The sequence below is a fragment of the Gobio gobio genome (genome assembly GCF_949357685.1).
Source record: "Gobio gobio genome assembly, chromosome: 1".
Classification (NCBI taxonomy): Eukaryota; Metazoa; Chordata; class Actinopteri; order Cypriniformes; family Gobionidae; genus Gobio; species Gobio gobio.
This window is the reverse complement of record NC_137097.1, coordinates 48335452-48349760: the sequence shown is the minus strand read 5'-3', so window position 1 is coordinate 48349760 and position 14309 is coordinate 48335452. Positions and strand designations below refer to the sequence as shown.

The window sequence follows — 14309 nt, the reverse complement described above, 5'->3', positions numbered from 1 at the left end:
TGCCTTTTCAGTATGAATAGATGTTTCTGCATGTGTCTAACACCCCCCTCCTCCATAAGCAAGGAGGGACATGTGCGGGATTAACCGGCTCTGTTCTCCCCGTTTCAGGACTTTCCCTGGCGCCTAGCCTCACCCCAGCACCGCAACCCACCATCTCCCTCCTGTCTAACAATGACGCCGAAACGCTGAGCGTGGACTCCTTGACCCTGCTGCCCCCCGCCGACCCGCCTCGTCTGCGCTCCTTCAGCACCCAGTCCTCTGTCCAGGATGATGCACCTGCAGACGGGGACGAGACGATTGTTGCAGATGACCGCACGGAAGCAGCAGACGCACAGTCTCACGACGACAGGAAGGATATTCCCGTCATACCAGAGGAAGATGAGGCCTCTCCTGATTCTGGGCCATTGCTAAGCGAAGAAACTGAGGATTTGATGAAGGTTCAGAGGGAGGAACCTGTGACTCAGCCCGAAACAGACTCTGCAGGCGTCACGGCCGACCAAGAGGACAACCCAGACCTGGAGGAGGAGACCGCGATAGACTGATATGTCTAGTGTTACTAAAATGTACTAAAGAAATTAGGGACAGGTTACTAAAGCAAGAAACGCATTGCACCACGCTTTCAGCTTTAGTGATTCAGGTCCTCAATAGTATCCGTGTAGTTGCCGACTGTGTCAACACCGCGGTTAACAACACTTCTCTTTACATCAAGGCCATGATGCATTTCAGAGGAAAACGGCACTCTCAGAACAATGACATTATTGTTCGTCACGAGTGCTGCTTAAAGCACAGTCTTTTTTCTGTCGTGTGTTATTCTTTCTGCTCTGGTGCTGAGGTGTTCCAGCTGTTCCTCTGCATGTGTGACTGTTTTGTGATTTGTGTGCGACTGTTCGAGTGTGTGCGCGTATGGGACCATGATGCTGAGCAGACGGAGAGAAAAGGGCGTGTTCGTCTAAATCTGAATCTGAGTGGGTTCTTGGGGAATGCCCGCTTGATTTTACCAGTCTTAACACTGAGGAATGTACAAAGACTTCTGGGTCTATCCAGCGGTGCTCTTTTCTGAAGGTTTATTTCATTTCAGTTGAACATTCATTTGCACTTCAACGGTGGGTTTTTAAAAAAAGCCCTTTTGTGTCATTCTTTGGAGATCATAAGGAACAGAGACAGTATGTGCTTAAAATGACCCGTTTTAATTCATGAGTGCATTTGAGATCATTCAACCCATGAACTTTTGCTCAGTTTTGGCCACTCTTCCACTCTTGCTTCACCAAGCCTTTTTGTATAAAACATGCTGACTCACCTCATGTCAGTTACATTCTAAAGTGAGTTTTTTTTTTTTTGATCAGGTGAATAAACCGGTTATAATCGACTTACATTATTGAGGGTTTATGTCACTGCCGTACCTTCATGCGTTTGCTTGCTTACTGGAAGATTCTGCAATCTGCCTGCACAGGATGATCATGCCAGTTTTCTTTCACTTCGAGGTGGTCTCTTCCTCTTTTTCTTTTAAGGCTGAGGCGACCTTTCCGTTCTTTTTTAGGTGTGTTTTAATGTTCTTTAACACTTAATATTCTAGAGGTCATAAGGAGCTTGTGCTGGACACACTTAATCAAAGCTGGGTGTGATGTATTTGTGGTTTTGTTTTACTTTGGTGTGCAATAACAGTAATTCAAGATTCACGTAGTTGGATTATCATCACTAATGGACTGAAATGGAAAATTAGTTTTTGGTTCATAGACAGCAGCACATAGAAGGGATCCGCACGCTCTCGCGGTGTGGCGCAGATGCCAATGTGTGGTAACTCTCTAAAGAAACGCACTCAGATTTAAGCTTTATCAACAGAGTTTGTAAAATATTATCTTTAAAGCAATACAATTAATTCTGCATATTATCAGTATTTTGAGGTTAAATTAATTGTAGAAAAGTGAGCGCAGAGGGCATCATAGTTTGTACACAGTGTAAAGATTTGTTTTGATCTAATGTTATAATTAATTACATTCATGCAATAAATTATTCTGATGTACCTTTTTGTTGTCTTACCTTTTTTTCAGTCTTTAAATGAAGTTTTATGAAGAAGCGGCATTTCATTAAACATTAATCTCGTAACAATAACACTGTACATTTGCAAATTTCCTGTTCTGGTGAAATATCCCGATAGTCATTGTTTCCTAGAATAGGTGGGCTTCTCTGTGCTTGGGTCGCTTGATGATAGTGGGGAACTCTGGCTTGGAATCCAGTTCTTGTGATTTGGGTTAAAACCGTTAAAAAAATAAAGACTGTATACATGTATAAATACTGTTTTTGGAACTAATCATGCGTATTTTATTACTGTGATGACATTAAGTGAAATCCACATTCCTGTGGGAGGGGAAATTGCCAAAATGGAAATAAAATGTGAGGGTTTTTTCTTTCTTTCTGTGTAAAGTGGGCTGCTTATTAGGATGTTATTTGTCTTAGTCCATTTTCCATGCAGTCGTACTAAACACTCCCAGAAAACGGAGGGGGATTTTTCATCGTTTGTCCGGAAACCAGTGATGGATCTGTGCAATACTGAGAAAACTACAATTTATGTTTATTCTTTTTCCCAGAGACTTCGCATTAAATTGACCCCCGCACTTCCTTCCTACATTTCATTTTTTTTAAGCAGAGATGTTTACAATTAGTGAACAAACAGTCCCACTTCTGTTTATCAGCAGATCGTCTTCGACTGAAAATGAATGTCATGCAGTTACATGTCTTGAACCGCTTTCAGTTCACTATCGATAAGCATTTCTGTGAAAAAAATGAGGCTGCGATGGCCTTTAGTGCGGTTCCTCTGGTCTGAGAAACAGGTTGAATTCAAACTATAACTATAAATGGCAACTATAAATGGATGCGTGCAGGCGGTCTCATGAGACTGATGAGAGTCTCATTGGCGAGTTCTCTAGAGGTCTTGTTCCAGGAGCCTGTGCTGATAGTGTCTCATGCCTTCTACTGAAGGCAGCCTCATGGGTGTTATTTCTAAAGAACACACACTCACTAACTTGTGGTTTGCAATACACAGCATTTGCCTGAGAGCAGCCATATGACTTGCCACATTACAGCAACCTATATTTCACTGTAAATAGATGAGATGGCAAGATTGCTGAGGGTGTTACATTGCAAAGCCGTTAGAATTCAAATTATTGTTGTACTGCCGTTTTTTTGTTGTTTTTTTCACCTACTTGATTTAAACGTGGAAGGGAAAATTAAACATTTAAACAGGTTTTCGACTGAAATCAATTTGAAAATTAGCTGCAAAAACCTGTATGAATTTATTTCTTCGCCTGAACACAAAAACAGGTATTTTGAATACGTGTAACCAAACAGTTGATGGAACCCATTGACTTGCATTGATTTTCAATGGGGTCCATCAACTGTTTGGTTTCCGACATTCTGACATTGTTCAACAGAAGAAAGAAATGTATACAGGTTTAGGAACAACTTTAAAGGATTAGTTCACTTTAAAATTAAAATGTCCCCTATGATTTACTCACCCTTAAGATATCCTAGGTGTATATGACTTTCTTCTTTCTGATGAACACAATCTGAGTTATATTAATAAATATCCTGACGCATCCAAGCTTTATAATGGCAATGAACAGGGCTCACGAGTTTGAAGCACAAAAAAGTATAAAAAAATATTTTTATACTGTTGTCTCAGGTCAACTTATGACGTTTGTGTGGTTTTTACATTCAAAGACATCATAATGAATAAGTAATAGGCTATTTTCTACCCTGGTTTTGAGCCTAGCTCCTGGAACGCTCGGTTTTTATGGGCGTGCCGCATTGAAGACTTGGGAGTAAACGCCCACGGCTAGGATTGGATAACAGTTTTGCATATTATAATGAGATTTGACTCCCCGTCAGTACATGTTGGAATTGTTTTGAAAACGTGTGGAAAAACGGAAACCGGAGTGATTTTCCCACAGGGCTCACAAAAAATCTTTATCAAACAAACACAATGATTTGTCTCTCATCCACCCTCAATTAATTGGAGTGTTATTTTTTATTACTTGGCACACCCAATCGGTGCATATAACCACAGCACTAACTCACACACACACGTATGTGCATCAGCAAAACTTCAGTGCACAGACAAATCAGCATGATCAAAACTTTCGCGATTGTATTTTTCGTTCAAATATCAAGTCAAGAGAGTGAACAACGCACATAAAGAAAGGAATGTTATTTCACTATGTAAGAAAGTCCGTCGCAGTGATGCATTTTGGTATCCCGACTGGAAAACCCATATCTCCAGGACGACCGGCTTTGCGAGCCCTGGCCCGTACATGTTAGTGTCTGATCCCGAATCGCAGGACAATGAGCCAACAACACCTCAAATACAAATGATACTCCAGCCTGTGACAGCGTGGTAAGTTATTTTTAGTTAGACATACACATAATCAGTAGATATCAAACAATCTCTAATGCAATACTATCACATATAAGAAAAAAAAATTTACTCGCATAAGTGTGTTGCATCATTCCTGTGGGATCCAATACAGAAGGTACAGCATAGTTTTTTAATCTCATTCTGTCTGCAAATCCAGTCTCTTGTTTACAAATGAATCCACAGTGAAATGAAGCAAACAAATGCGCAATGTCTTCCCCACGTGACCTGGATCTTCATTAAAAATAAAGTTCAACCATCCATTGCTAATATTGGAATCCAAGGGAAGGTAATGCGGCATGGTTATTGCTTGGAAGTTCGATCCGGTTTAGCTCCACATAGGCCTATGTTATTTATCTATAACATGTCATGCGCAAGTCGGTGGGCGGAGCTACAGAATTAGTCGTTCTTCCTCTTCGGTCGAGGAGGCGTTTCACTGCTCTCTGACGTCACAGGTAAGAACATTCGCAGATCAATCGTTTGCTAAGCCTTTTCTTTGACTAACAAGGAAGTTTTCACCTCCGAAACTTACAAGATATTCTTATATTATGATGACCTTTATATATATCGAAAGCTGAAGGGAAAGTGGATTTCTGAATTCATGACCCCTTTACTAAAGGCCTTCTGAAGCGAAGTGATCGGTTTGTAAAAATATTGTAAAAATATCCATATTTAAAACTTTATAAAGTAAAATATCTAGCTTCCACCAGACCACCTTCCGTATTCAACTTACGAAAAAAGCGTACCTGCCGCGGCGTATGATGTGTTTTGAACTGCAAGAGGAGTGACACATTCTTCGTTGAGTATGGAAGGCGGAAGCTAGATATTTTACTTTATGATGTTTTAAATATGGATATTTTTATTCCAAAACTCCTTCGATTCGCTTCAGAAGGCCTTTATTAACACCCCATGAGCCGCGTGGAGTACGTTTATGATGGATGGATGCACCTTTTTGGGCTCCAAACTCGTGGGCCCTGTTCAATGCCATTATAAATTTTGGAAACACCAGGATATTTATTAATATAACTCTGATTGTGTTTATCAGAAAGAAGAAAGTCATATACACCTAGGAGGTGTTGAGGGTGAGTAAATCATTGAGTAATTTTCTTTTTTTATACAGATCCTCATCCGATGATTTAAAAACCACCTGTTTGTGTATGGAAAGGGGGGGGGGGTTACACGAAAGGTGGTCTGTATGTTCTGTCAGTGTGAAACAAGTGTATCTTTGTGAATCAGTGAATTGGAAGACCTGCCCACATATTCTCAGTGGAGGTCATGGGGACCTTCTACCTTGATGTGGGATGGCAAGAGATGAGTGTTGTCATAGTAACCATTATGTGGGTAGCCGTATCACTTGCCTTCCTGGAATTTAGTTTTGCGGTCTGAAACAGTCAAATTTACAAAAACCACTCCCAGGGGTCTACAGCATCATAACCATAAATAGATTTTTTTTTAATTAGTTTGATCTTGTTTAATGAGTTTCCAGAGCAACATCTATCTAGTCAATGAGTAGGTTTTGATGTAGTGCAGATAAGCCACTTGCCTTTTCTTTTTACACAAGATAATATTTTTATGTTGTTAAAAAAAATGCCACAAATATAAACTTTTCTATTTTACTTTCAAAAATCTATTATTTGCTTCAAATTATTATTATTGTTTTTCATTAAAAGTTCCAAAGTATGTGTTATCTAAGGAAAACTTTTTGGTGTTTATCAGTTGAGGTTCATGTGTTCTTCGTTCATGTGCGCGCAAAAGCTCAAACCACGGACGTTTCTATGTACAGATTACCCACAAGTTGTGTGTGTGTGTGTGTGTGTGTGTGTGTGTGTGTGTGTGTGTGTGTGTGTGTGTGTGTGTGTGTGTGTGTGTGTGTGTGTGTGTGTGTGTGTGTGTGTGAGAGAGAGAGAGAGAGAGAGAGAGAGAGAGAGAGAGAGAGAGAGAGAGAGAGTGAGAGAGAGAGTGTCTCTGCGTTTTGGAGGGGAGCGTTGTGGTTCCAAAAGGAAATACACCACTCAGGAGCCACGTGTGTGTATGTATGTTTGTGTAAGTTGAGGCCAGATGCAGTGGAGATTAGGGGCTCTTCAGGGAAACACAACTGTCTCTTTTCCTGGAAGTGACTGTGCGCTTTCAAGTGTATTAATCACTACAGATGAGCGAGAGACAGGCCGATTAACCTTGTCAACCTCAGCAACCTAAACCTTATCAAACGAGGCTTCGGCATTCTATTTTCTTTAAAACTAGGTAGTTTCCTATTTGTGTCAAATTCGCCTGTGAAATAAATGTACAAAGTTAATCGGTAATCTGAGGTAAATTCCCTCGAAAAAGTAGCCAATTGGGAACAGGCACACCAAATGATTTCCCCCTCACTTCCATACTATGATATCATGATTTCATCAGAATCAGGAAAGGTTTCTCCTCAGAGACTAGCTTCCTTGTAATAAAGCTTCTGACCTTTGACCTGTTTCAATCCGCTGTTTTTGCTAATGATTGATTCGAGTCTCGACTACGTTTAGGCCAAAAGAGGCTCACTTCCATTGTTCTACTAAGCCAGATCACTCAGAAAGGCACAAAATAAAACACATTCCGAGTGTTACAACCTCTCTCGTCATGTCTTATCTGATGACTGTGCAGTACAGATCACTTCCTTCAGCCTCGATAGGAATTCCAAGCAGTGATCTCTAAAGTTTACGTGAACCCCTGGTGCCGAGTATTGTTTTGTTCTTAGTCACTTTTCTGCGTAAGCCTGTCAGATGTGTGGCAAAGTTGTATTGATACCGTGTACTAGCGTCTCTGGAGAACACAGGCTCCGCCCCATCACACTCCATCAGTCCTCACAACCTTCTTCATTTCTTGTAAATGTCTGTCTGAGCCATAAGCAGTTTACGGTCACCACAGCTCCGCCTCTCAACCACGCTACTACCCAGATTAATCAGCCTGGTTCAGTACAGAATGTATGGCCTAAACTTCCTATAAGTCCTCTTCTATATGTCATTTCAGGAATCCAGGTACGCTAAGCCTGTAATCTAGTAAAATATATCTTGGCTTAAACATGACACGTCTTATTCTGAGAAAAAGGCGGGTTTCATGGCCATGGATTAAGTCAAGATAGGAATCTTGAATCTTGTTAGGCAAGGGTGAGGCTCGACTTTAGGAAACTTAAAAGTTCTCGCCTATGTAGTTTCATTCAAAAAAATATATAAATGAATAAATAACTAATATTGTCTTAACATCTTATTAATTTGTTTTTCTAAATCATTTATTTTAAATACTTTTTAGTCATCGGTCAGTGTTCACTAAGCCTTCCACTGAAATGCAACAGTTTAAAACAGTTAAGTAGATGTGCTTTTTTTAATTAATGTTAATTATTATTTTTAAAAAAGTGTTTTCATTCAGGCCTCAGAGTGTATGGATCCCCCAACAAATAAAGTAAAAATTGAGATGTTTTAAATTGTTTAGAAATATATTTATTCTTTTTATAAAAATGATCTTGAAATATTTCTTTCTGCATAGCAGAAACGTGATGAAAGGAAAACAATATTCCTGTATAGTGTAAACATTCACAGACAATGTAAACTTTCATTGTGCAGTGTTCAAGACTGATATTCCAAAATGTGCTACAGTGTGATCCCTGCGTCCTAAAACGGAGCAGGACCACGAGGAGGAGTCCATCAAGTATCTCCAGAATATTCCAGCAGCTCTTTAATGCAACGAGTCTCGTCTTCATAGCGGATGAGGGAAGGCATGGAGGAAGTCTTTGAGGATTGGGTGCACGGGAATGCAGTCGATGTCTTTTCCGTCGCATGTTTGGAATATCCGTTTTCGGCACAGCTGCTGCAGGGACTGCACTGGTTCTTTCCTGTAGGGCCTGACAAGACCCTTCTTCGGGGAACTGATGTAGTGTTCCAGCAGTTTGAAAAGACAGTCAAAAGATTCCTTGCTGCCGGTCAGACCGAATTTGGAATTCTTGAAGTTAATCCGGACGCTCACGGGACCGTTCAGCCCTTTGTAACTCAGTGTGAAAAACACATCGCTCTGACGACTGTCCCGGATCAGGAAAGTTCCGACTGGCTCTTTCTTCAGCTTCTGATGTGCCTCCTCCACAGTCATGGGACCCCAATAGAAGCCACTCTCCTCTAGCATTGAGGTGGTCTTTGCGATGACCTTGAAGTCTCTCGCATAGTTGAAGGGCCTGAAATGGGTTTGGAAAACAGCTGCCAGCTGGATGGACTTTGACCTTTGGGATTGGGAGAACTCTGGGGAGGCTTCTGTGCTCACTCGGGGTTCTTCTGTGCCTTGATTCCCTTCCACTGTACTGTGCGCCACCATCCTACAGGAAAGACCAACCGGTGTGATCTTCCATACCGTACCACAGGAAAGTCATCTAGTTGAGACTCGACTGTCTGTTGAAGAGCAAGTGAAGAACACAGTTAATCAGTGGCCCCTTCCAAACTCAATCACATGTTGGGCTGAACATCACAAAGGCTTCTACAATAAACTTGCTTGTTTCATGGCAACAGAGAGTGTGACCTAATAGGTTATTCGCTCTGATGCACAGCTGGATTTAAAATGACAAATCCTTTTCACTTCATTAGCAAGGCATTTAAGAGTTAGAGGTGAGTTTATTGTATTCGTTTTACATTTAATATGAGTTCGTTTGGAGTATAATTTAGCATTGCTACATTATAGAAAAAGCATTTTTCTATTTTAAATAAGTGTATTGCTATTGTAAGCGTTACCTTACGACGTACAACAAGCAATACATTTTTAATCGCGCTTTTTCAACATTTCAATGAAAAACAGACCGTTAAACCCGTTCTTAAGAGTAAAGTTAGTTCCGGCTGAATCTTACCGTTTTAGCAAATGTGAACTCCAGGAGTAGTCAATACAACTTTGCCTTTGACAAACTCTCGTCGCCGCTTCCAAAAGCAGTGTTTTTTGAACTCCCATTGATTTATTCCACCGTTATATCTCGATAGAGATTTGCTCAGCGCACGACAGAAACTCTAATGTCAGACTGAACTGACAGGCGCTTTTGAAACCATGTATATAGAGCGAACAGCTCCGCCCATTTCCCGGAATTCTTTCTTCACTTTCAGGTTTTTTTCTGTGAAATCAATTCAGGATTTAGCCACTCCTACCTGAAGCGATATGTATTCTTTCACTTCTCTTTTAAACTTTTATGCATTTCAAAAAACAAAAACAAAAACTTCCATTTATAGCCTACCAAAATTTCAAAGAAGTCAAGTCACCTTTATTTATACAGCGCTTTTTATAATACAGATTGTTTCAAAGCAGCTTTGTAAACAGTGAAAATAACGCAACAAAGTTTGTTTTGACTTAAGTAAGTTCAGTGTTGATTCATTTCCGTTGTAAAAAAAAAAAAATCTTCCGTTATTAATTTAGTTCATTTATTCTGGAGAAATCAGTGATGTCATCGTCCAGCTCAGTTCAGCTCTCATATGGTGTCAATGCTGGCAGATCTATATTGGTGAATATTAAAGAGCAAGAAAATGACGTCTTATCTGAGTTAAATATACTTATGATCAACCTTAAAGTGAAGGGTCACATGAATATTCTAATGTCATGAGGTCTATTATACAGTCTGATTCCCTATGACTGGGTCACTTAACAATATTATAAATCCTTTGACTATAAATGTCATCTACTACAAAAGAAATACTATTGCAATACACAGATGTGTAACTAACTAACAAAAAAAAAAAACAGCCTTAAAGGGATAGTTCACCCAAAAATAAAAATTAGGCCATGATTTATTTATCCTCAAGCCATCAAGTGCATATGACATTCTTCTTCTGCGTAAATTTAATTTGGAAGGCGGCTTACCATGTGGATTACTTTTATAATGGATGGATGCACTTTTTTGGGCTCCGATTCACTGCCATTATAATGCTTGAATTATCCAGGACATTTTTTAATATAACTCTGATTGTATTCGTCTGAAAGAAGAATGATGGGTTTGTTGTGGATTATGTATGTCCGCCTTTGTCCTGGTAATGTGACACTGTGTCAGTTGACAGGTCGGTTGAGATCCCACAGTGGGTTAGCTCTGCAAAGCATTAAGCCGTAAATGAAACTTACTTTCGGCCCGTAAATCCACAGCTGCGGACCAGGCAAACATTTTTCCATAAGTTTCATTTCTAACAAATAGAGATGTTGCATGGCATGCGTATAGACACTCGGGTATGGTATACTGCACAGCTGCACAGAAAATCTTCTGCTTTTTAAACACCATTGCATTTGTCTCCAGATTGTTTCATAGTTTTGCATGCAATTTTTTGAGGGCGTCAAAAATGCACATCAGATTCACCCAATGTATGCATGTGCTTAACATGCAATTCTCAGTAAAAGAGATTTGCATGTGACTTGGGAGCCCATTGAACAAGAAGAATGACATCAGCTTACATCCAAATACTCACTAAAACACTTGCTAATTAATTACAGTGAAGTGTCCTGACTATGATTCTTTTGAATGATATCATTGTGAAACTGAAATTCCAATCATGCAAATTCGAGGGTGTATTTTCTTTACAATGACTTGTTTGCTTTGAGGTAGAATTACTGGTTGTACTTTCATTTCTCTTTTATTTCTCAGAAAGACACATATTTACTGTAGGAGGACCACTAGCGGACGATAACGTACTTGCACTTCCAGATACAGGGAACACAAAGAGGAATCTAAGCATACAGGCATTTGAATGACCAGAGCTTTTCCCTGAAACAAACCTCCTTATCGGATGGAGGAACTGCTTGCACGTGTTAGGCGGCACATGTTTATTCAATGACATGTTGGCAAAATAGCATCATCATCGTCATCATCAATCATTTTTCTAGATAGATATTGTATCTCCAGATTTCTCTTCAGATATTGACAGTATGTAGTAATGGGCCTGTATTTTTTTATTCGTACAAATGCACAAATGCATTCATAAGTCCAAACTGTCTGAGGACCGTGTCGAGGCTGCAGGCCCCCAGAAATCAATTGCATATGTGCGCATATCCGTTTCATTCACAAACCGTGGCACGCAGATCATGCAGATTAATAATATGCGACTAAATCACTTCATCTTTAACAAATCAAATTCCCAGTACAGGAGAAATCTGCGAAATGCTTGCAGCATACAATCCGTTTACATAATTACATTCGTGAAAATGATATTTACCTAGTTCTTTTATGGTTGAGAAGCAGTGTTTGCTAGTCAAATATTTCGGTCTGGTCTGTTTCATCTTGCAGCATATTCCTGTGCTTTACGGGAAAATGAAAGTGAAAGCTATAGCCTACTGCTTTCCCACATAATGTCCTATAGGTGGCGCTGTTTCTCCTAAATTGAAATCACGGGAGTCGCTTTGTGCTATAAATGGAAAGCATGGGAATAGGTTACATCTTTAAATAGTGCTACTATCCAGGGTGAGCATTGCACAATGGCTATATAACGATCATTGTGCGTGTGCCTGTGCGTGTGCGTGTGCGTGCGTGCGTGTGTGTGTGTGTGTGTGTGTGTGTGTGTGTGTGTGTGTGTGTGTGTGTGTGTATATATATATATATATATGTATTCAGGGGTGGCCAACATTACGATTTAAAATCATTCAGAGCATATTATTACTGGTGGACTTACCCCCTCCATAAAGATGATCTGAAATTCACTTTCACATCTTTATCTCGTAGGCTACTTAAATTGCATCTGTCATAATGTCTTGGAAAGTACATTATCACAAAAACAATCCTGTCGTAATTCAGACATCAGATAAAGAAGACAAACTGGTCACTTTCATTTTTAAGTTGTTTTAAGTCACGTGATCAAAACCACTTGCAAAGTGCCTTGCGCGGTTTCCTTGAAAAGTAGCCAATGTTTAGAAACGCTCCTTCCCTTAAGCTTTTGTATGGTAGCCTACCGGTTGTTATCATGACCTCATTTCAGTCCTATATAATGTCCTCTGCAACAATCTACTTTTGCACGGTTGCATTCCAATTTGATGTTTGGTTTTCGAAAAACATTGAACCTACAACTTAGCACTCGTGCGACTTCGAAAATACGACATGTTTGACCTCATTAAACAAAAAGGGCTCGGTGTTTATTTATGAGCCAAATAATAAAAGCTAATAGACTGTCTAAATAATAATAATAATACTGTTCCTTGTAATGTAAATGCTTAATGGACAATATAGCGATAAAATGCGTAGGCCTATCGCGTGCCTGGCGCCATATAGCCTACAGATATTTACATGAAAACACCATCTTTACTGTAAGTGATATTCAGTAACAAAGATGCGTGTAAATAGGTCACAGGTGTACTGTTACAAAATCAGGAGGTAGACCGTTTAGACAGGTATAGCCAATGGCACCCGTCCAAACGATATGCCTCCTGATTATGTAACCGAAGGCTAGCTATATGTGCCCTGTGGACGTCAGTGGGAACCGGTTACCAACAATTTTCAGTATGTCTTCTTGTATAACATAATGGTGACCGGATTGTCCTTTAAAAGGGGGTTTTACTGTCTAATGTTATTTGTTTTGACAGTGTCTGAACTTAATTTATATAAGAATATCTAAACGGTTTAGAAATATTACAGGTAGCTATCTGTATAATCAATAATTATTAATGATAAGCCAAAATTATGTTTTGTCTCCAAACTTTTTTGTCTCATACATTCATGCCATCATTTTTTGACGTTCTGGAAAACATTAATGAAACTCTAGCGCCATCTTGTGGGAGGGGCGAGTGGGGCACAACCTCACGCTTTTTGACTTTCTCAGTTTGTGTTAATCCAGTTGGGGTTCAGAGTATTTATTTTTTCCCACATTCATTTCACACATGTGAAGTACAATTATGTGGTTTTGTTTCATTAATACAGTGTATACTTTTTTCTTCTTGATTTACCCTGAAAGAATGGAAGTGAAATGTGACAACATGCCCCATAGGTGGGTACATTGTAACATAATAATGTAACATGAGCATATGACAGCTTAAAATGTTATCTGATATATATATATATATATGAATGTCCCAGTATATATATACTGTCCCAAAAGTTGGGACAGTATGGAAAACGCAAATAAAAAAAAGAAGGAATCTGGAGGAATTTCAGTGCGTAAAGGACAAGGGCGCAAGCCTAAGCTGAACAACCGTGATCTCCGATCCCTCAGGCGGCACTGCATCAAGAATCGTCATTCATCTATAAGAGATATCACCACATGGGCTCAGGACTACTTTGGCAAACCTTTGTCAAGTACCACAATACGTAGTTACATCCACAAATGCCAGTTGAAACTGTGCCAAAAGGAAGCCCTATGTTAACAGTGTCCAGAAGCGCCGTCGACTTCTCTGGGCTCAGAGGCATCTGGGATGGACCATCACACAGTGGAAACGTGTACTGTGGTCAGATGAATCAGTATTTCAGGTATTTTTTGGGAGGAATGGACGCTGTGTGCTCCGGACCAAAGAAGAAAAGGATCATCCAGACTGTTACCAGCAACAAGTCCAAAAGCCAGGGTCTGTCATGGTATGGGGTTGTGTCAGTGCCCTTGGCAAAGGTAACTTGCACTTCTGTGAAGGCACCATTAATGCTGAAAAGTACATAGAGATTTTGGAGCATAATATGCTGCCTTCAAGAAGACATCTTTTCCAGGGACGTCCATGCATATTTCAACAAGACAATGCAAAACCACATTCTGCACACATTACAAAGTCCTGGCTGCGGAGGAAGAGGGTACGGGTACTTGACTGGCCTGCCTGCAGTCCTGACCTGTCTCCAATAGAGAATGTGTGGAGCATTTTGAAGCAAAAAATGCGACAACGAAGACCCCGTACTGTTGCCCACCTTAATAATTGTTTGCAGGAAGAATGGGACAAAATTACACCTGAAACACTTCATCACTTGGTG

General features: G+C 40.0%; 2 protein-coding genes across 6 annotated transcripts in view; one reads left to right on the top strand and one right to left on the bottom strand.

The window, feature by feature from the left end:
- Window positions 1-2021, top strand: part of clec16a (C-type lectin domain containing 16A) — an 87510-nt gene extending 85489 nt beyond the window's left edge. For 3 of the 4 annotated variants that reach the window (XM_079821829.1, XM_079821830.1, XM_079821832.1), the window contains one exon: window positions 109-2015. In XM_079821829.1, the coding sequence (XP_079677955.1) occupies window positions 109-542 (434 nt within the window). In that variant the 3' untranslated portion in view covers window positions 543-2015. Of the gene's footprint in view, window positions 1-108 lie in introns of all 4 variants that reach the window. The other variant, XM_079821831.1, reaches the window with a different exon arrangement.
- Window positions 2022-7853: 5832 nt separating this feature from the next.
- On the bottom strand, window positions 7854-11671 carry socs1a (suppressor of cytokine signaling 1a). Of its 2 annotated transcripts, none has more exons than XM_079820271.1 (2): window positions 11590-11671; window positions 7854-8808 (listed from the first exon to the last, which is right to left on the bottom strand). In XM_079820271.1, the coding sequence occupies exon 2, from the start codon at window positions 8732-8734 to the stop codon at window positions 8129-8131; it is 606 nt and encodes a 201-aa protein (XP_079676397.1). In that variant the 5' UTR covers window positions 8735-8808; window positions 11590-11671; the 3' UTR covers window positions 7854-8128. The 2 variants fall into 2 exon arrangements, with proteins under 2 accessions (XP_079676397.1, XP_079676396.1); XM_079820270.1 differs by lacking the exon at window positions 11590-11671 and adding an exon at window positions 9258-9430.
- Between the last annotated feature and the right edge of the window lie 2638 nt (window positions 11672-14309).